The sequence below is a fragment of the Aphelocoma coerulescens genome, chromosome 26, assembly GCF_041296385.1.
Source record: "Aphelocoma coerulescens isolate FSJ_1873_10779 chromosome 26, UR_Acoe_1.0, whole genome shotgun sequence".
In the NCBI taxonomy this organism is placed as follows: domain Eukaryota; kingdom Metazoa; phylum Chordata; class Aves; order Passeriformes; family Corvidae; genus Aphelocoma; species Aphelocoma coerulescens.
The window spans coordinates 3,428,136-3,450,088 of NC_091039.1; the positions used below are offsets into that span (position 1 = coordinate 3,428,136).

General features: G+C 52.0%; 2 protein-coding genes across 2 annotated transcripts; both read left to right on the forward strand.

Annotated features, from left to right (window-relative positions):
- Positions 1-3,104: 3,104 nt before the first annotated feature.
- LOC138098775 (omega-hydroxyceramide transacylase-like) lies at positions 3,105-7,917 on the forward strand. The gene is made up of 6 exons (XM_068995571.1): positions 3,105-3,320; positions 3,995-4,060; positions 4,556-4,765; positions 4,846-4,906; positions 5,349-5,567; positions 7,484-7,917. The coding sequence occupies exons 1-5, from the start codon at positions 3,105-3,107 to the stop codon at positions 5,531-5,533; spliced, it is 738 nt and encodes a 245-aa protein (XP_068851672.1). The 3' UTR covers positions 5,534-5,567; positions 7,484-7,917.
- Positions 7,918-14,456: 6,539 nt separating this feature from the next.
- Positions 14,457-20,013, forward strand: LOC138098954 (omega-hydroxyceramide transacylase-like). The gene is made up of 7 exons (XM_068995889.1): positions 14,457-14,501; positions 15,195-15,415; positions 16,090-16,155; positions 16,651-16,860; positions 16,941-17,001; positions 17,444-17,662; positions 19,580-20,013. Exons 1-6 carry the CDS (start codon positions 14,468-14,470, stop codon positions 17,626-17,628), a joined length of 777 nt encoding a protein of 258 aa, XP_068851990.1. The 5' UTR covers positions 14,457-14,467; the 3' UTR covers positions 17,629-17,662; positions 19,580-20,013.
- Positions 20,014-21,953: the final 1,940 nt, after the last annotated feature.

Below are 21,953 nucleotides of genomic sequence, written 5' to 3' on the forward strand. Positions count from 1 at the left end.
AAACCATTCTGGGATTCTGGGATCTACTATTAAAGTGTCTCACTGGTATACCAGGGTGATCCTAAGGGTCCATGTAGGCTACGGAATCTCTTCTAGGCTGAAATGAAGTCGTGCCTGCCCAAACGCCTTCCAGCTGAAAGTGATCTGCTCAAACATCCCCTTGTCCTCACCCCATGGCACGAGGTGGCACAAGATGAGCTTTAAGGCCCCTTCCCACCCAAACAAGTCTGGGATTGTCTAAATCCTCCATGATTTGGGAGCACCAGCACATAGTGGGTGTTAGTGACAACCGGCCCGGCTTCATCACCTGCCTCAGACACGGTCTGGGCTGTGCAGAGAGCATGTAACATCCAGGAACAGACAAGGGTTTGAAAGCCAGGGAGACGTGGCATTGCCTGCTAGGAGGGTGGAGTCTCGGCTTCCCTCTGCTTTTCCACAATAAACACTGTTTACTTCTTGGTGCTGCAAGATTGGGTAAGAAGGTAAAACAAACGGATTTACAAACTATCTCAATATTACAGAGGTGCAATTAAAACATAGTCTGTGACATGATCCATGGGTTTGGTTTGGGATTGCGGTGCCAGAGTTGTCCAGCTGCATTTGGAAAGCAGTGCAATAATGTGTCACATTTCTAGATCCCTCTTGTGCTGCTGACTGAGGGATGGAGGGCTTGAATCCAAGGCTTGAAGCACAGGCAATGCTGCTGCTTCTGCAAGACTGGCACTGGTTTTTTCCCCAAGTCATGGAGTTGGGCATAAAGGTTTTCCTTCAGCTCAAGAGCTTAAGTGTGCCTCACCTGTGGGTTCCAAATGCCACTTCCCTCCTGCACCAGAAGCTGCTTCTGAAGTTGGCTCTTCTCATTGCAGTTAATTCTTAGGGCATCCTTGCACTGAAGAGTAGATGGAAAATTATTTCCAGTGCATTTCTCCTGTTGATGAGGCATGGGATCTATTTATTCCTCTTGTCTCGAGTCTTCAGTTTTATGTTGCTGCTCAGCATTAGGATCTGCAGGGTGTGTGCAAGGAGCTCAGTGCCTTGGCTCCTGGGTGGTGGCAGACACTGCTCCCGTGTGGAATTGGGGCTGGATTAACCCTGGGCTGATGGTTTGGAGCCCACAGCCCTGTCAGCCCCAGCATGTCCAGCACAGCTGCTCGCTCCTCCTCAGGGCTGTTTTGCAGCCCCCTCACAGAGATCAGGGCTGCATCCAAATTCCTCCAGCACTTCCCCTGGCACACTGCAAGAGGGAGAGAAGCATCTCCTGGGTGGCTTTGGGAGCATTTTACCTGAAGATGTTGGGTAGATTTCCATGAATATCAGAAGAGGAGTGTCCAAGCTGTTACTGTTTGTTCTGGCCACTCGCCTCTGTCTTGCCCAGCGCTCAGTGCTGCTTTTCCCACTTGCAGCTTCCCAATGTCTCACCCAGCTGCAAAGCTAAGAAGGCTTTGCATTTCTACATGGATAACCAATAAATCCCTGTGTTTGTCAGACTTTTTGCCCCCTTCTTTCCTTCTTTCTCGATCTGTGGCTCTACTGAAACCTCAGCCATGTAGGAAGCAGATGAAACCACGAGCTGCTTCCCAGACTCTGAATTTTTAGCATTTTGTAAGCAAACTTAGGCCCTGAAATTGTGAAACAAAGAAAACAACTTGGGTTGTGATTTCTTTAGTAACCCAATCACCTTCTCCACTCCCTGGGATGGGCTTTGGCAACCTGTTACAAATGGGGCAAGAGAGTTTTGAGCAGCATCTTGCAAGACTCTTTTGTACCAGGGAATATTTGCTGATTCCTACTGCCCAAGAGGCTGGAATTTTGTTCTGGAACTCCAGGATGTTGGTGAAGCAGTTCACCACTTTGGGAAGCAGCTTTCCACTCTCAAAGACTCAGTCCTGGGGCCCACAGGACCCCCCTGGGCTGCTCTGCCAACACCTGAGTGTGACATGTGGCTGTGCCCATCGCCTGGGGCTGCCCAGCAGCTCAGGGCTCAGCTCAGACACCCTGCAATGCAATAATCTTATTTCAATGAGCATTAGGACATCACATCATCCACTTCTGCCCACTGCTGCTGTTCCACTGGACGTTTGGCTCAGAGGTTTATGTCAAACCGAGGGATATAAGACACTGAGAGTGTGGTTGGAAAGAGAACCACAGCTGAGGGTTGGCTGGCTCTGGAAAACCCATTGAAGCTGTTGGGCAGCTGTTTTCTTGTTGTTGGGGTGCTTGGAGTTAGCAGAGATGCTGAAAATAAGTGGAAAAGAGGGAAGACCTTACTCTATACTGTTTAGAGGCTGTAGTTTCTTGTTTATATACGAAGCTGGAGTGTTAACTGCTTTGCAGGACTTGTCTCCTGACATAATGAAATCTGCACACAGGATCTATGGATCATCTTCAGGATCAGTTATGGCTACAGCTGGATTGTGTGGATGTGATGTGGGTAAGGGCTACACACTTCTGTTTATTTTGTGTCTTAAGAGATGGAATAGCTGGGAGTTTTGGAGTTGCAAAAGATTTTTGTTTCATTCTCCATGGTCAATTCCTCAGGTTTTTTTGCTTTATTGGCTTCTTGAAGAGTGGAAAACAGAGAAAACAGAGTAGATATAGGCATTGCATCTTATAAACTTGAATTAATGACAAGCATATCTAAGAAAAGAAGCAGAGGTGCTCTCCCTAATAAGGCATTTGGGATTGCTGGGAGAGTCCCAAAACAAAGAGGGGAAAGAAAACACATGAGCAGGGCATAGGGGAAACAGGAGGAAATGTTATACAAAGGCTTCCTGTTAATTTTCTCTCCAATGTCCAAAAGCTTTTAAGATGTCTTGTGGAGAAAATGGAGAGAAATGGGAAAAGAAAGCAGAATACTTCTACCTCCTGCAATACTGAAAGTCCCTGGAAAATTTGGGTCCACTCATGGGAGCTTCCGCCCTAATGAAAACAATGGCTCGATATGAGCATTTAGCAGCAGGATAAAGTACCCCTTTGGCAGGTGGAAGTGCAGCTCAGAAAGTGCCTAAATAACACATATTTGTGCATAAAGAACAATGTAAGGGATATAGAATGATTGCTTTGCTTTGCTTTGCTTTGCTTTGCTTTGCTTTGTTACAGATGAGATGAAGGAGTATGCCTTCAGTGCTCTGAAAACTACACTCTGGGGTTTTATCCCTGGAGGAAGGTTGATTAGACTCGTAAGGCGTACCTTACGCAAATTCCTGCCTCCAAATGCCCATGAGCTGGTGTCTGGGAAGCTGCACATTGTCCTCACCCGCGTGCATGACTGGAGAACTGTGACAGTGTCCGAGTTTGCCTCGAAGGAGGAGCTGATTCAGGTGGGAGCAGCCACAGGCACCCTGTGAGGGAGGAGCTGTGTGACATTTGCTGCCCGGCCATGTCCCACAGCACAGAATCCCAGAATGGTTTGGGTTGGAAGGGACCTTAAAGCTCATCCAGTGCCACCCTTGCCATGGGCAGGGACACCTCCCACTGTCCCCGGTTGGTCTCAAGCCCCATCCAACCTGGCCTTGGACACTGCCAGGGATCCAGGGGCAGCCACAGCTTCTCTGGGCACCCTGTGCCAGGGCCTCCCCACCCTCACGGTAAAAAATTTCTTCCCAGTATATAAATCTCACCCTCACAGTTATAAACCATCACCTCATGTCTTATCCTAACAGGCCCTGGTCCATTGAGGTCCATGCCATTATTTCTGTGCTGGCCACCCTCTGAATCCAGACAAGCTGAAATGATTTTTACAAATCAGGCCTTTTGATTGCTGTCTGAGTTATCCTGAACAGGCAGGGAGCACATTGAGGCATCTCACAGCTTCCCTTCCTACGTCTCTGCCCTAGCTGTGGGTATCAGCCATGGTCTGGTGCACGTTGGTCAGTGGCACCCAATAACCCAGCTGGGGACCCCTGTTTTGGCATTCACAGATGAGCCACCACTCCCAAAGGCAGCAGTTTCCGTGGCTCTTCGCTCACCCCTGTCCTTCCCGTCTCACCCACAGGCCGTGACGTGCAGCTGCTTCATCCCGCTGTATTTTGGGTTGTGCCCTCCAACGTACCGTGGGGTGGTGAGTAGCGCTGTGGGCTGCAGACCCGGTCCCAGCTCCGGCCCAGGGCCCCTCCAGCCTCTGGCCTTTCTCCAGTGGTGCCATTAAGGATGTTTCTACCTGGGTTTGCCACCAGCGTAGCTCGAGGCTGTGTTCCCACAGTGTCTGCAGAGGGAAGAACAGGGCCCCAAAATGTGACCTCACTGCAAGACAGGACCCAGCTTCTCACAAAACTGTCCATCTTCCCCTGTCCCTGCGGTGGCCTCAGCTGCCTTCTGCTGCACTTCCTGCTGCTTCCATTGCAGCAGTTCTTTGGCTGGAAGGGAGGATCAGGGTGTGGACCTGGAGCAGGGGAGCAGCGGCTGGGGCAGTTGCCTGGAAGGGGATCTCTGCAGCCCCAGAACCTCAGGCTGCTGTGGGCCTGGCTGGGGAACAAGCCCCAAGTGTTTGCCCATGTGAACAGCACTGCTCTCTCTGCCCAGGGGAAGGCTCAGGGCTCCCTCTTTTGCCTCCTAGCGCTATGTGGATGGCGAGGTGGCCATGTGGACAGCTGACTTCGTGTCCCGCACCACCATCACCATCTCTGCCTTCGCTGGAGAATACGACATCTGCCCCAAGGACGGCCCTGCTGCCTTCTTGACCTTCCAGCTCGCTGACTCTATCTTACAGATCTCAAAAATGAACATCTGCCGCTTATACCATATTTTTAAGCTTCCCTCACGTGAGGTGAGCTGCTCCTCCAGGTAGCCAGAGCCACGAGCCCCCTGCAGCAGCCCAGCTGCCCTGACTGCCACCTCCCCCCACAGGCCATGGACCGCTTTTATATCCAGGGCTACCAGGACACGGTCTCCTTCCTGAAAAGACTGAGTAAGTGACTGGGAGTGAGGACAGGTAGCTTGGGTGCTTCCCTTACGTCATTGCTTTGCTGACACAAGGTAAGAGATGCTGCCCCAGAGTGCCTGGGGCAGAGCAATGCCTGTATTCCTGGCACTGCCAGCATTACTTGAGCCCTGGCCTCTCCAGAAGCTCCCTCTGGAGCCACACTCCCCTCTTCTCTGCCACACTGGGCATGAGACAGCTTTTTCCCAGGGAACACAGGTCCCAGGGCCTCTAGAGGGAAGCGCAGGCTCAGGTGCCCTGTGTGGTGTGTGATAACCCCCTGAGGCACAGAGCAGTAGTGTTTGGTGATCCCTGAGCGCTGGGGTCAGCAGTTATCTCTGGTTTCCAGTCAACCCAGGTCATGCCTCGCACTGCTGCAGACCTGGCAGTTGAGCAACAAGCAGTGAGAGCTGGCTTCTCTTCCCACCAGGGGATTTCCAGGTGGATTACTTCGAGGGCTTCACGCTTTCCTTGGCCAATGAATCACGTCAGAAAGGTGAGGAGACCCTGCACCTGAAGCCACAACTGAGAGTTCTTCACTCCAGAGCCACGGATCATGAGGATGACTCCAAAGAGAATCCAGGGATTGGCCAGGCAGCCGATGAAGAGGAATAGGAAGGCCCACACCACCTTCTCCACCCCCAGGAAGGTAAAGAACCAGCACTTGCTTTACCCCATCCGTTTCCAAGTGACACTTGCCCAGGGCTGCCAGTGCCCAAAGAGGCTCTGGGGCAGGTGAGAACATCGGGAATGGGAGAAAGTTCCCTCCCAGCTCAGGGCTTACGAGTGAGGCCTCACGCTGAGCCCTCACCCTCGATCTGGGTGAGGACTGAGGACTTCATTTGTGGCTGCGTCAGAAGGGCTCCATGGACAAGGAGCCCTTCCCATGGAGAAGGCCACGTATTTACTCCCCTTGTGAGGTAATAACCGGTTCTGCCCACACATCCCTTCAGTAGGGGTGTCTCAAGGCTTCAAGCTGCCTTTGCTGTGCCAGCCAAATCCAAGCTTCTTAGGAACTCTGGCTGCAGCCACAGAAAGACTTAGGGCAAGGAAAGCATATTTGAGCTGCAGGTAAACCTCTACCTGTGCTATTCTGAAGCAACACAAGGCAGGTTTAAATCCAAAACTTAGCGTTTTCTGCAATCCTATGCAAAATAACGCCCACTCCCATTTTAGTTTTGCATGGAAAACCTGTGAAACCTCAGCACTTCAGTTTCCAGTTTGTTGTTACTAAAAAATACAAAGAAGCATCTGATGAAATGCCAAGTTTCTTTCCATTTTACTCTTTATTTTCTTTTTCTTTCTGAGTCTTTCAACATTTCAGAATTTATCAGCTTAGGAAAAATTACACAGTTTTTTCAACCTGGGGATTCTTTAAAATGTAGCCACAATTAGAAGTGAAAAAAGACACAATCTGCTATATCTAGGAGGCCCACAACAAATGAGGAATACGAAGGGGAAGGAATAAGATCGTTACCATTCCAGACCTAAACAGAAAAGCTTGGGAAACATAAAATGGGAGCAAGAACGAGATGTCCTTTGAAAACAAACCAACTCTAGGCCCACTAAGAAATGCAGGACACAGTGTTAGGCTGTAGAAGTTGCTTCCCTGGTTGCTTTTTTAAAGGCTCCATCAGTCTGAGCTTCGTGGAGCTTTTGGAAGCAACACAGTGGGCATGAGCTTTCTTTGGATGCTGGGCAGCTCTGGCCTATCAGGAATCTCTGTCTCTGGTTTGCAGCTGGGCTGCAACATTTTTGAGCAGCCTCAGGTGAAAAATTCCTCCTGTGGGAGGAATCAGACTCATTTGTCAGGCCAGAGAGCATCCAAGGGGTGAGCCCAGGCTCTCGATCTCCAGAGGAGAAGCACATCAGATTTTCCAGTTCTGGGAAGGAAAAGCCCTGCTGATCAAGGCCAGGCTAAGGCTCTTTCACTGTTTGTCTGTGCAATGCTAGGATATCATTGATGCTACCAAAGCAGCAGGGGGATAAACTTGTGAACAACTTGTACCTGATTTCTTGAACAAGTGATATTTCCAGAGGACAAGTGTCTGGAGCCTGCAATCCCACGGGGCTCAGGCTGGATTAGCAGGTTCTCCACATGGACTTGCCTCTCATCCGTGTGCCCAGCAGGACAACTGCACAAGGAACTGCACCCTCCTTAGTACCCAGACTGGAGGCAGCACCTGCAGCCAACAGCCAGAGGCACAGGCAGGACTGGGCAGTGCTCGGCTTTGTTGGGCTCCGTTTCATGGATCAGACTCAAGGACTCTTCCCTCCTGACCTGCAGAGGGATCCAGCTCCAGAGGGAGCTCCTGCTGTCTTGGGTTGTCTCCAGACTCTCATCCCGTCCACCTCAGGCTTCACATTTCTGCTGAGTTCAAAGCAGAATGAGACGAGCAACAGGACAGGGTACAAGGGTAATATTTTGAGGCTACCAAAACCTGCTGCCCTTTAGACAACAGGAGGAAGGCAAGCAGCTCTGACCAGGCACCTGAATCCAGCTTGTCCCACAGGAGCTGCCAGACGTGTCTGTCAGACTGACCAGCGTGGTTTTATTCCCTTTAGGGCCAGGTCAGCCACAGAAGAGCATTTGTGACCCCGCTGCTGCCTTTGACCCCAGTTTATGCTCTAAAGAGGCAATGAGCAACTTGGAAGCCAGCCTGAAGGCAGAGCCCGACCTGTCCTGAGGAGCACATGGACTGTGACAGCAATGCCACAGCACAGGCAGAGCCACAGCCCCCGGATGATTCCCGTGGTCCACCCCGAGAGGAGACATTTCAGGCTGGTTCTGTCCCCACTGGGTGCAGCTGGGGCTCCTGCTTTGCTTCCTTGGGGTGAAACAAGCTCCTGCACAAGGTGATTCCAATCAATGCCAAACTTTGCCTCTATCCATTGCCTCTGGCAAAGCCTCCTGTTGCCATTAGCTCCAAGCTCATGTCTCCAAGAGGAGACAGCGCCAGCTCTGCTTGCTTGAAAAGATCAGGGGTTAATAAAGCAAAACCCAGCTGATTTGAATACTGAATTGTTAAATACTTCTTTCTTGCTCACTTCTGGAGCTTTGGAGCAGCAGAGTTCTGTGCTGAGACCATTTTAGTTTGGGGGTTCCTTGCTGATTGCTTTTTGTTAAAGTTCTCAAAGTTTTACCAGCTTTTTATGATCAAGCCCCACATGGGGCAGGTGGGATACACTGGGCAGTTCAAAATGTTTGTGGCTGAGGTTTGCAGATGCATTTAATGGATTTGGAGGTCCAATTCCTGGATGAGAATTTTCTTTGGGGGATTCTAATCCCCATTTCAATAGGGTAACTGCCCCAGGCTGACTGAGATGGTAATATCCTCCTGCCTGGAGAAGGGCATGGTGCTTGCAGCAGCCTGGAGAAGGAGCTGTTGGATAAGTGGGAGGGAGCAGAGGTGCAGAAGCCAATGCTGGCCTGATTGTCCCTGCCTGGGGAGGGCTGGCTGTCTCTGAGCCTTCCACTTTGCCCTGTGGCAGCAACAGCGGGATTTGAGCAGCCTGGCTTTGGCTGCAGTGGTTGAGAGATGTAAATCCATCCGGGATGCGTGGAAGACAGGAGCAGACAGGATCCAATGCAAACGGGATCCATCAAAATGGGCCAGAAAGTTCTAAGGGGACTGGAGCACCTTCCCTGTGGAAACAGGCTGAGAAACTTGGGGCCGTTCAGCCTGGAGAAGAGAAGGTTGTGTGGAGACCTCACAGCCCCTTCAAGGATCTGAAGGGGCTACGGGGAAGCTGGACAGAGACCCCTCATCAGGAAAGGGAGGGACAGGACAAGGGTCAATGGCTTCCCACTGCCAGGGGGCAGGGTTAGATGGGATATTGGGAAGGAATCCTTCCCTGTGAGGGTGGGGAGGCCCTGGCACAGGGTGCCCAGAGCAGCTGTGGCTGCCCCTGGATCCCTGGAAGTGTCCATGGCCAGGCTGGACGGGGCTTGAAGGAACCTGGGATAGTGGAAGGTGTCCCTGCCATGGCAGCGGTGGAACAGGATGAGCTTTAAGGTCCCTTCCAACCCAAACCATTCTGGGATTCTGGGATCTACTATTAAAGTGTCTCACTGGTATACCAGGGTGATCCTAAGGGTCCATGTAGGCTACGGAATCTCTTCTAGGCTGAAATGAAGTCGTGCCTGCCCAAACGCCTTCCAGCTGAAAGTGATCTACTCAAACATCCCCTTGTCCTCACCCCATGGCACGAGGTGGAACGAGATGAGCTTTAAGGCCCCTTCCCACCCAAACAAGTCTGGGATTGTCTAAATCCTCCATGATTTGGGAGCACCAGCACATAGTGGGTGTTAGTGACAACCGGCCCGGCTTCATCATCTGCCTCAGACACGGTCTGGGCTGTGCAGAGAGCACGTAACATCACGCAAAAAGAAATATTTATTAATACCAAAACTCCCCCCCTCAAATGAACAAGCCCTTCCCGCGTTTCTAACGGCTCCCACAGCGCATGCGCAGCGCCGGCGCTGGCCGCGCCCGCCATGTTGGCGAAGGGCCGGCGTGAGGGCAGGAGGCCCCGCCCCTGGCGCGGGGCGGGCTGGGCGGGAAATGCCGCCCCTCAGAGCGCCGGGAGCCGCGGGCCCTGAGCGGAGCGCCTGGAACCCGGGAACAGCGGTTCGTCCTGGGGATAGATTCACCAGGAGCGCCTGGAGCAAGGCCAGGCTGGACGGGGCTTGAAGGAACCTGGTCTAGTGGAAGGTGTCCCTGCCCATGGCAGGCGGTGGAATGAGATGAGCTTTAAGGTACCTTCCAGCACGAACCATTCCATGATTCTGCGATTCCGTAATTCTGTAGGAGCATCATTCTCCCGCTGCCGAGCAGCAGCCCCTGCACCGGAGACTCCCAGGCTGTCATTTGGGTGTAAATCAACTAGGCTGAGCTTTTTTCCCAAGTAACCCAGCACTCCCAGCTGTGCCTGTATCCCACAGGGCTCCCGCTTGGCTCTGGTGTGTCATTATTTCAAGGCCAGGTTGGACGGGGCTTGGAGCAACCTGGGATAGTGAAGGTGTCCCTGCCACGGCAGGGCTGGAACAGCATAAGCTTTAAAGTTTCTCCCAAGCCAAGCCATTCTGGGATTCTGTTATCTACTACTGACATGTCTTAGTGCTATAAGAGGGTGATTCTAAAGGTCTGGCAAGGGTAAGGAATCTCTTCTGGCCTGAAATGAAGCCGTGCCTGCCTGAACTCCTTCCAGCCAGAGGTGATCTGCTCAAAGGTTTCCTGGTCCTCTCCGCCCCCGGGTGCAGCTGAGCAGGAAGGTCTGTCCTGCAGAGCCCTGCCCTTGGCTGGGAGCACCGGGCGCTGCTCCAAGGCCGGGTGAAGTCACGGTGAAGTCACTGTGTCATCACCATCAGGGCAGCGACATCATCACCTCACGTCCCTGGATGAGGTGTTTGTCACAGGAACGGGGAAAAGGTTTCTCTCGTTAATGCTGAACGTAGGATAGGCTGGAGGTTTGTGTGCCACGCTCCCAGTAGAAGGAACGATAAGTGTGTTGGGGCACGTTCTGGGAGCTGCCAAAGCCACAGAAATACCAATTAGTGAGGCAAGGTCCAGGGTGGGTCATTCCCACTCTTTTCTTTCCTACTTAGAATAAAGGTTGTCAGTGACATCAGCGGCAAAAACGATGCTCGTGTGGTCAACTCTGCTGAAATCTGTGTCCTGGTAGGAGGGCAGGGATGGGAATGTGCTCCCCAAGCCAATGTCAGCCCTTCCTGCTGAGAAGGCAGCGACTGAGACGAGATAAAACGTTGAGCAGCCAAGAGGCAGCTGAGGGGCGCAGCTGAGGGGTGCAGGTGAGCGCACTCAGGTGAGCAAGGCTCCAGCACGGGCAAGTTCAGACCACTGCCAGAGCCACTCCTTTATTCCGCTCCTGTGCCAGTGCACAAAACTGGGGAGGTGCCATGGAAACTCCTTGATTAATCACGGACTGTTTAGACACAAATAATAAAGCTCAGCTTCCATGAAGGTGAGGGAGAAACACACACTGATTTTTGCTAAGATTAGACTCTTACATGAGAAGATTTCAACCCAAAATAGAGCTGCTATTTTGGCTTTCTACATTGGTGTCTTTCTCCCCCCCAATCCTTTTTTCTCCCCCTGCTGTAGCTGTAGGGGATGGTCAGATTCCCTGTTTTGGACCCTGCAGCATCAGAGGTTGTTTCCAATTACCCACGGGAGCAGGAGGCACTGAGGGTAGGCTGGTGTGTGGGGAAGCAGGACTGGTGAATCCTTTGGTGTTGGCACAGTCCTGCTGAGAAAAATGTGAAGCCAAAGCACCCTTTTGTTCCAGGAATTGCGACAGAGGATGCAGCCTAAGGTAATCCCTGCTGACCCTGAGAGGGATGTTCTGCCCCTGTTCTGGAAATCTCCCAGGAGCTTTGCTTTCCTAGCATCCACAAGCCCTCCCCACCTCACCACCTTGCAGCCAGCAGCTTTTTTTCCAAGTGCCTTTTGCATCAGCAGTGTCAGCGTTCCAAATTCTTCCTGGTCCTGCAGAGATCTTTTCAGTTGTCCTGGGGCTTATAGATTAGTGTTGGGCACTGCTACAAGTGTGGCTGGAGCAGGAAATTTTGGAGAGGGCTCTGTGTGCAGCTTGAATGAGCTCAGCCCCTCCTGACTGCTGCCTTTTGCCCTGAACCCCTGCCCGGCTAAAGCTCCTTCAGCCAGGGAGGTGCATTTTGAGCAGCGAGACACTGTCTAAGGGGAATGAAGCTGTGGCTGTGTGAAAAAAAAACGTTCAGGACATGGCTTTTCCTGTTTTTCTCAGGTGCAGGAGATGATATTTCTGGCCATGCAGTGGATCTGTGAGGGCAGCAGCACATCCACAGCGCCCAGCTGGTGATCCTGCCCGCACAGCACCAGCTCCTCGCTGCCCATGGAACTGTTTGTCGAGGTCTGTGCCAGTGCTTGAAGTCTGACAGCTGCACGTTGGGTTCTAGGGTGATTCATTGTCCCACAGAAACGAATTCCTCAAAGTCTTTCTCTTGAAAGGATTTGCACATCAGAAATGTATGTGGGTTAGGAACACACTGCACTCCCAGAACGGGGCAGCCCCGAGGTCACAGCTTTGTCATTGTGGCAGATGTGTGAGGGAAATGGTCTGGTGTCAGCTCTGCTAAAATATTCCACCTTGGGGAAGTGAGAGAACCTCCTGGCATGTGCCAGCCTGTTCCTGCTGAGTCCTGGCTGAGCAGCTGAGGGGGCTCCTGGTTCATTTTAATCCTGTAGAAGAAAGATCCTATTTGGCTATTGCCCTGTATTATCAGGCACGCAAATTCCTTTGTTTCGTTTGGCTAATGGAGCTTTAAAGTCTGGATGGTCTCTTTGCCCAAGGCCAAGCTTGGCTTTGTCCCCAAAGCTGGGATGAAGAAATGAGGGACAGATGAGCAGGGTCCCTCAGCTCACAGCGGTTTCTGACCCTGTGACAGAGAAATGTCAAATGCCTCGAGGGTGTTTGGCCTGGTAAAACAACAGGCTTAAAACTCAGGGCATCACTCAGGGACACACACAGCCTGTGTCCCATCCTGGGGCAGGGCAGAGAGGGGCCAAGAAACAGCTTCTGCATTTCCACAGCAGCATTTCCCAATCACTGTTTGTGCCACCTGGGTCACTCCTACTCAGATCACCTGGATTTCTCCTTTCCAAGCCCCACCTTTTTGGAGCTCTGGGTACCTCACTCTGATACAAACCCCACAGACTAAATGTTTTCTAACTCCTTGCTCCTTTTGAAAGACACCAGAGACAGTCCAAGGGTTTGAAAGCCAGGGAGATGTGGCACTATCTGTTAGGAGGGAACAAGCAGGCGGAGTCTTGGCTTCCCTCTGTTTTTCTACAATAAACACTGTTTACTTCTTGATGCTGCAAGATTGAGTAACATGGAGTTGGGCATAAAGGTTTTTCTTCAGCTCAAGAGCTTAAGTGTGCCTCACCTGTGGGTTCCAAATGCCACTTCCCTCCTGCACCAGAAGCTGCTTCTGAAGTTGGCTCTTCTCATTGCAGTTAATTCTTAGGGCATCCTTGCACTGAAGAGTAGATGGAAAATTATTTCCAGTGCATTTCTCCTGTTGATGAGGCATGGGATCTATTTATTCCTCTTGTCTCGAGTCTTCAGTTTTATGTTGCTGCTCAGCATTAGGATCTGCAGGGTGTGTGCAAGGAGCTCAGTGCCTTGGCTCCTGGGTGGTGGCAGACACTGCTCCCGTGTGGAATTGGGGCTGGATTAACCCTGGGCTGATGGTTTGGAGCCCACAGCCCTGTCAGCCCCAGCATGTCCTGCACAGCTGCTCGCTCCTCCTCAGGGCTGTTTTGCAGCCCCCTCACAGAGATCAGGGCTGCATCCAAATTCCTCCAGCACTTCCCCTGGCACACTGCAAGAGGGAGAGAAGCATCTCCTGGGTGGCTTTGGGAGCATTTTACCTGAAGATGTTGGGTAGATTTCCATGAATATCAGAAGAGGAGTGTCCAAGCTGTTACTGTTTGTTCTGGCCACTCGCCTCTGTCTTGCCCAGCGCTCAGTGCTGCTTTTCCCACTTGCAGCTTCCCAATGTCTCACCCAGCTGCAAAGCTAAGAAGGCTTTGCATTTCTACATGGATAACCAATAAATCCCTGTGTTTGTCAGACTTTTTGCCCCCTTCTTTCCTTCTTTCTCGACCTGTGGCTCTACTGAAACCTCAGCCATGTAGGAAGCAGATGAAACCACGAGCTGCTTCCCGGACTCTGAATTTTTAGCATTTTGTAAGCAAACTCAGGCCCTGAAATTGTGAAACAAAGAAAACAACTTGGGTTGTGATTTCTTTAGTAACCCAATCACCTTCTCCACTCCCTGGGATGGGCTTTGGCAACCTGTTACAAATGGGGCAAGAGAGTTTTGAGCAGCATCTTGCAAGACTCTTTTGTACCAGGGAATATTTGCTGATTCCTACTGCCCAAGAGGCTGGAATTTTGTTCTGGAACTCCAGGATGTCGGTGAAGCAGTTCACCACTTTGGGAAGCAGCTTTCCCCTCCCAAAGACTCAGTCCTGGGGGCCACCGGACCCCCCTGGGCTGCTCTGCCAACACCTGAGTGTGACATGTGGCTGTGCCCATCGCCTGGGGCTGCCCAGCAGCTCAGGGCTCAGCTCAGACACCCTGCAATGCAATAATCTTATTTCAATGAGCATTAGGACATCACATCATCCACTTCTGCCCACTGCTGCTGTTCCACTGGACGTTTGGCTCAGAGGTTTATGTCAAACCGAGGGATATAAGACACTGAGAGTGTGGTTGGAAAGAGAACCACAGCTGAGGGTTGGCTGGCTCTGGAAAACCCATTGAAGCTGTTGGGCAGCTCTTTTCTTGTTGTTGGGGTGCTTGGAGTTAGCAGAGATGCTGAAAATAAGTGGAAAAGAGGGAAGACCTTACTCTATACTGTTTAGAGGCTGTAGTTTCTTGATTATATACGAAGCTGGAGTGTTAACTGCTTTGCAGGACTTGTCTCCTGACATAATGAAATCTGCACACAGGATCTATGGATCATCTTCAGGATCAGTTATGGCTACAGCTGGATTGTGTGGATGTGATGTGGGTAAGGGCTACACACTTCTGTTTATTTTGTGTCTTAAGAGATGGAATAGCTGGGAGTTTTGGAGTTGCAAAAGATTTTTGTTTCATTCTCCATGGTCAGTTCCTCAGGTTTGTTTGCTTTATTGGCTTCTTGAAGAGTGGAAAACAGAGAAAACAGAGTAGATATAGGCATTGCATCTTATAAACTTGAATTAATGACAAGCATATCTAAGAAAAGAAACAGAGGTGCTCTCCCTAATAAGGCATTTGGGATTGCTGGGAGAGTCCCAAAACAAAGAGGGGAAAGAAAACACATGAGCAGGGCATAGGGGAAACAGGAGGAAATGTTATACAAAGGCTTCCTGTTAATTTTCTCTCCAATGTCCAAAAGCTTTTAAGATGTCTTGTGGAGAAAATGGAGAGAAATGGGAAAAGAAAGCAGAATACTTCTACCTCCTGCAATACTGAAAGTCCCTGGAAAATTTGGGTCCACTCATGGGAGCTTCCGCCCTAATGAAAACAATGGCTCGATATGAGCATTTAGCAGCAGGATAAAGTACCCCTTTGGCAGGTGGAAGTGCAGCTCAGAAAGTGCCTAAATAACACATATTTGTGCATAAAGAACAATGTAAGGGATATAGAATGATTGCTTTGCTTTGCTTTGCTTTGCTTTGCTTTGCTGTGCTTTGCTTTGCTTTGCTTTGCTTTGTTTCAGATGAGATGAAGGAGTATGTCCTCAGTGCTCTGAAAACTACTCTCTGGGGTTTTTGCCCCGGAGGAAGGATACTTGGAATCTTAAGGGGTGCCTTACGCAAATTCCTGCCTCCAAATGCCCACGAGCTGGTGTCTGGGAAGCTGCACATTGTCCTCACCCGCGTGCACGACTGGAGAACTGTGACAGTGTCTGAGTTTGCCTCGAAGGAGGAGCTGATTCAGGTGGGAGCAGCCACAGGCACCCTGTGAGGGAGGAGCTGTGTGACATTTGCTGCCCGGCCATGTCCCACAGCACAGAATCCCAGAATGGTTTGGGTGGGAAGGGACCTTAAAGCTCATCCAGTGCCACCCTTGCCATGGGCAGGGACACCTCCCACTGTCCCCGGTTGGTCTCAAGCCCCATCCAACCTGGCCTTGGACACTGCCAGGGATCCAGGGGCAGCCACAGCTTCTCTGGGCACCCTGTGCCAGGGCCTCCCCACCCTCACGGTAAAAAATTTCTTCCCAGTATCTAAATCTCACCCTCGTAGTTATAAACCATCACCTCATGTCTTATCCTAACAGGCCCTGGTCCATTGAGGTCCATGCCATTATTTCTGTGCTGGCCACCCTCTGAATCCAGACAAGCTGAAATGATTTTTACAAATCAGGCCTTTTGATTGCTGTCTGAGTTATCCTGAACAGGCAGGGAGCACATTGAGGCATCTCACAGCTTCCCTTCCTACGTCTCTGCCCTGGCTGTGGGTATCAGCCATGGTCTGGTGCACGTTGGTCAGTGGCACCCAATAACCCAGCTGGGGGCCCCTGTTTTGGCATTCACAGATGAGCCACCACTCCCAAAGGCAGCAGTTTCCGTGGCTCTTCGCTCACCCCTGTCCTTCCCGTCTCACCCACAGGCCGTGACGTGCAGCTGCTTCATCCCGCTGTATTTTGGGTTGTGCCCTCCAACGTACCGTGGGGTGGTGAGTAGCGCTGTGGGCTGCAGACCCGGTCCCAGCTCCGGCCCAGGGCCCCTCCAGCCTCTGGCCTTTCTCCAGTGGTGCCATTAAGGATGTTTCTACCTGGGTTTGCCACCAGCGTAGCTCGAGGCTGTGTTCCCACAGTGTCTGCAGAGGGAAGAACAGGGCCCCAAAATGTGACCTCACTGCAAGACAGGACCCAGCTTCTCACAAGACTGTCCATCTTCCCCTGTCCCTGCGGTGGCCTCAGCTGCCTTCTGCTGCACTTCCTGCTGCTTCCATTGCAGCAGTTCTTTGGCTGGAAGGGAGGATCAGGGTGTGGACCTGGAGCAGGGGAGCAGCGGCTGGGGCAGTTGCCTGGAAGGGGATCTCTGCAGCCCCAGAACCTCAGGCTGCTGTGGGCCTGGCTGGGCAACAAGCCCCAAGTGTTTGCCCATGTGAACAGCACTGCTCTCTCTGCCCAGGGGAAGGCTCAGGGCTCCCTCTTTTGCCTCCTAGCGCTATGTGGATGGCGAGGTGGCCATGTGGACAGCTGACTTCGTGTCCCGCACCACCATCACCATCTCTGCCTTCGCTGGAGAATACGACATCTGCCCCAAGGACGGCCCTGCTGCCTTCTTGACCTTCCAGCTCGCTGACTCTATCTTACAGATCTCAAAAATGAACATCTGCCGCTTATACCATATTTTTAAGCTTCCCTCACGTGAGGTGAGCTGCTCCTCCAGGTAGCCAGAGCCACGAGCCCCCTGCAGCAGCCCAGCTGCCCTGACTGCCACCTCCCCCCACAGGCCATGGACCGCTTTTATATCCAGGGCTACCAGGACACGGTCTCCTTCCTGAAAAGACTGAGTAAGTGACTGGGAGTGAGGACAGGTAGCTTGGGTGCTTCCCTTACGTCATTGCTTTGCTGACACAAGGTAAGAGATGCTGCCCCAGAGTGCCTGGGGCAGAGCAATGCCTGTATTCCTGGCACTGCCAGCATTACTTGAGCCCTGGCCTCTCCAGAAGCTCCCTCTGGAGCCACACTCCCCTCTTCTCTGCCACACTGGGCATGAGACAGCTTTTTCCCAGGGAACACAGGTCCCAGGGCCTCTAGAGGGAAGCGCAGGCTCAGGTGCCCTGTGTGGTGTGTGATAACCCCCTGAGGCACAGAGCAGCAGTGTTTGGTGATCCCTGAGCGCTGGGGTCAGCAGTTATCTCTGGTTTCCAGTCAACCCAGGTCATGCCTCGCACTGCTGCAGACCTGGCAGTTGAGCAACAAGCAGTGAGAGCTGGCTTCTCTTCCCACCAGGGGATTTCCAGGTGGATTACTTCGAGGGCTTCACGCTTTCCTTGGCCAATGAATCACGTCAGAAAGGTGAGGAGACCCTGCACGTGAAGCCACAACTGAGAGTTCTTCACTCCAGAGCCACGGATCATGAGGATGACTCCAAAGAGAATCCAGGGATTGGCCAGGCAGCCGATGAAGAGGAATAGGAAGGCCCACACCACCTTCTCCACCCCCAGGAAGGTAAAGAACCAGCACTTGCTTTACCCCATCCGTTTCCAAGTGACACTTGCCCAGGGCTGTCAGTGCCCAAAGAGGCTCTGGGGCAGGTGAGAACATTGGGAATGGGAGAAAGTTCCCTCCCAGCTCAGGGCTTACGAGTGAGGCCTCACGCTGAGCCCTCACCCTCGATCTGGGTGAGGACTGAGGACTTCATTTGTGGCTGCGTCAGAAGGGCTCCATGGACAAGGAGCCCTTCCCATGGAGAAGGCCACGTATTTACTCCCCTTGTGAGGTAATAACCGGTTCTGCCCACACATCCCTTCAGTAGGGGTGTCTCAAGGCTTCAAGCTGCCTTTGCTGTGCCAGCCAAATCCAAGCTTCTTAGGAACTCTGGCTGCAGCCACAGAAAGACTTAGGGCAAGGAAAGCATATTTGAGCTGCAGGTAAACCTCTACCTGTGCTATTCTGAAGCAACACAAGGCAGGTTTAAATCCAAAACTTAGCGTTTTCTGCAATCCTATGCAAAATAACGCCCACTCCCATTTTAGTTTTGCATGGAAAACCTGTGAAACCTCAGCACTTCAGTTTCCAGTTTGTTGTTACTAAAAAATACAAAGAAGCATCTGATGAAATGCCAAGTTTCTTTCCATTTTACTCTTTATTTTCTTTTTCTTTCTGAGTCTTTCAACATTTCAGAATTTATCAGCTTAGGAAAAATTACACAGTTTTTCCAACCTGGGGATTCTTTAAAATGTAGCCACAATTAAAAGTGAAAAAAGACACAATCTGCTATATCTAGGAGGCCCACAACAAATGAGGAATACGAAGGGGAAGGAATAAGATCGTTACCATTCCAGACCTAAACAGAAAAGCTTGGGAAACATAAAATGGGAGCAAGAACGAGATGTCCTTTGAAAACAAACCAACTCTAGGCCCACTAAGAAATGCAGGACACAGTGTTAGGCTGTAGAAGTTGCTTCCCTGGTTGCTTTTTTAAAGGCTCCATCAGTCTGAGCTTCGTGGAGCTTTTGGAAGCAACACAGTGGGCATGAGCTTTCTTTGGATGCTGGGCAGCTCTGGCCTATCAGGAATCTCTGTCTCTGGTTTGCAGCTGGGCTGCAACATTTTTGAGCAGCCTCAGGTGAAAAATTCCTCCTGTGGGAGGAATCAGACTCATTTGTCAGGCCAGAGAGCATCCAAGGGGTGAGCCCAGGCTCTCGATCTCCAGAGGAGAAGCACATCAGATTTTTCAGTTCTGGGAAGGAAAAGCCCTGCTGATCAAGGCCAGGCTAAGGCTCTTTCACTGTTTGTCTGTGCAATGCTAGGATATCATTGATGCTACCAAAGCAGCAGGGGGATAAACTTGTGAACAACTTGTACCTGATTTCTTGAACAAGTGATATTTCCAGAGGACAAGTGTCTGGAGCCTGCAATCCCACGGGGCTCAGGCTGGATTAGCAGGTTCTCCACATGGACTTGCCTCTCATCCGTGTGCCCAGCAGGACAACTGCACAAGGAACTGCACCCTCCTTAGTACCCAGACTGGAGGCAGCACCTGCAGCCAACAGCCAGAGGCACAGGCAGGACTGGGCAGTGCTCGGCTTTGTTGGGCTCCGTTTCATGGATCAGACTCAAGGACTCTTCCCTCCTGACCTGCAGAGGGATCCAGCTCCAGAGGGAGCTCCTGCTGTCTTGGGTTGTCTCCAGACTCTCATCCCGTCCACCTCAGGCTTCACATTTCTGCTGAGTTCAAAGCAGAATGAGACGAGCAACAGGACAGGGGTACAAGGGTAATATTTTGAGGCTACCAAAACCTGCTGCCCTTTAGACAACAGGAGGAAGGCAAGCAGCTCTGACCAGGCACCTGAATCCAGCTTGTCCCACAGGAGCTGCCAGACGTGTCTGTCAGACTGACCAGCGTGGTTTTATTCCCTTTAGAGCCAGGTCAGCCACAGAAGAGCATTTGTGACCCCGCTGCTGCCTTTGACCCCAGTTTATGCTCTAAAGAGGCAATGAGCAACTTGGAAGCCAGCCTGAAGGCAGAGCCCGACCTGTCCTGAGGAGCACATGGACTGTGACAGCAATGCCACAGCACAGGCAGAGCCACAGCCCCCGGATGATTCCCGTGGTCCACCCCGAGAGGAGACATTTCAGGCTGGTTCTGTCCCCACTGGGTGCAGCTGGGGCTCCTGCTTTGCTTCCTTGGGGTGAAACAAGCTCCTGCACAAGGTGATTCCAATCAATGCCAAACTTTGCCTCTATCCATTGCCTCTGGCAAAGCCTCCTGTTGCCATTAGCTCCAAGCTCATGTCTCCAAGAGGAGACAGCGCCAGCTCTGCTTGCTTGAAAAGATCAGGGGTTAATAAAGCAAAACCCAGCTGATTTGAATACTGAATTGTTAAATACTTCTTTCTTGCTCACTTCTGGAGCTTTGGAGCAGCAGAGTTCTGTGCTGAGACCATTTTAGTTTGGGGGTTCCTTGCTGATTGCTTTTTGTTAAAGTTCTCAAAGTTTTACCAGCTTTTTATGATCAAGCCCCACATGGGGCAGGTGGGATACACTGGGCAGTTCAAAATGTTTGTGGCTGAGGTTTGCAGATGCATTTAATGGATTTGGAGGTCCAATTCCTGGATGAGAATTTTCTTTGGGGGATTCTAATCCCCATTTCAATAGGGTAACTGCCCCAGGCTGACTGAGATGGTAATATCCTCCTGCCTGGAGAAGGGCATGGTGCTTGCAGCAGCCTGGAGAAGGAGCTGTTGGATAAGTGGGAGGGAGCAGAGGTGCAGAAGCCAATGCTGGCCTGATTGTCCCTGCCTGGGGAGGGCTGGCTGTCTCTGAGCCTTCCACTTTGCCCTGTGGCAGCAACAGCAGGATTTGAGCAGCCTGGCTTTGGCTGCAGTGGTTGAGAGATGTAAATCCATCCGGGATGCGTGGAAGACAGGAGCAGACAGGATCCAATGCAAACGGGATCCATCAAAATGGGCCAGAAAGTTCTAAGGGGACTGGAGCACCTTCCCTGTGGAAACAGGCTGAGAAACTTGGGGCCGTTCAGCCTGGAGAAGAGAAGGTTGTGTGGAGACCTCACAGCCCCTTCAAGGATCTGAAGGGGCTATAGGGAAGCTGGACAGGGACCCCTCATCAGGAAAGGGAGGGACAGGACAAGGGTCAATGGCTTCCCACTGCCAGGGGGCAGGGTTAGATGGGATATTGGGAAGGAATCCTTCCCTGTGAGGGTGGGGAGGCCCTGGCACAGGGTGCCCAGAGCAGCTGTGGCTGCCCCTGGATCCCTGGAAGTGTCCATGGCCAGGCTGGACGGGGCTTGAAGGAACCTGGGATAGTGGAAGGTGTCCCTGCCATGGCAGCGGTGGAACAGGATGAGCTTTAAGGTCCCTTCCAACCCAAACCATTCTGGGATTCTGGGATCTACTATTAAAGTGTCTCACTGGTATACCAGGGTGATCCTAAGGGTCCATGTAGGCTACGGAATCTCTTCTAGGCTGAAATGAAGTCGTGCCTGCCCAAACGCCTTCCAGCTGAAAGTGATCTACTCAAACATCCCCTTGTCCTCACCCCATGGCACGAGGTGGAACGAGATGAGCTTTAAGGCCCCTTCCCACCCAAACAAGTCTGGGATTGTCTAAATCCTCCATGATTTGGGAGCACCAGCACATAGTGGGTGTTAGTGACAACCGGCCCGGCTTCATCATCTGCCTCAGACACGGTCTGGGCTGTGCAGAGAGCACGTAACATCACGCAAAAAGAAATATTTATTAATACCAAAACTCCCCCCCTCAAATGAACAAGCCCTTCCCGCGTTTCTAACGGCTCCCACAGCGCATGCGCAGCGCCGGCGCTGGCCGCGCCCGCCATGTTGGCGAAGGGCCGGCGTGAGGGCAGGAGGCCCCGCCCCTGGCGCGGGGCGGGCTGGGCGGGAAATGCCGCCCCTCAGAGCGCCGGGAGCCGCGGGCCCTGAGCGGAGCGCCTGGAACCCGGGAACAGCGGTTCGTCCTGGGGATAGATTCACCAGGAGCGCCTGGAGCAAGGCCAGGCTGGACGGGGCTTGAAGGAACCTGGTCTAGTGGAAGGTGTCCCTGCCCATGGCAGGCGGTGGAATGAGATGAGCTTTAAGGTACCTTCCAGCACGAACCATTCCATGATTCTGCGATTCCGTAATTCTGTAGGAGCATCATTCTCCCGCTGCCGAGCAGCAGCCCCTGCACCGGAGACTCCCAGGCTGTCATTTGGGTGTAAATCAACTAGGCTGAGCTTTTTTCCCAAGTAACCCAGCACTCCCAGCTGTGCCTGTATC

Coding starts and splice junctions, on each gene's coding strand:
- LOC138098775 (XM_068995571.1), top strand. CDS start 3,105: ATGAAGGAGTATGCCTTCAGTGCTCTGAAAACTACACTCTGGGGTTTT. Junction 4,766..4,845: donor TTAAGCTTCCCTCACGTGAG/GTGAGCTGCTCC, acceptor CTCCCCCCACAG/GCCATGGACCGCTTTTATAT. Junction 4,907..5,348: donor CTCCTTCCTGAAAAGACTGA/GTAAGTGACTGG, acceptor TCTTCCCACCAG/GGGATTTCCAGGTGGATTAC.
- LOC138098954 (XM_068995889.1), top strand. CDS start 14,468: ATGGCTACAGCTGGATTGTGTGGATGTGATGTGG. Junction 14,502..15,194: donor ATTGTGTGGATGTGATGTGG/GTAAGGGCTACA, acceptor GCTTTGTTTCAG/ATGAGATGAAGGAGTATGTC. Junction 15,416..16,089: donor CGAAGGAGGAGCTGATTCAG/GTGGGAGCAGCC, acceptor TCTCACCCACAG/GCCGTGACGTGCAGCTGCTT.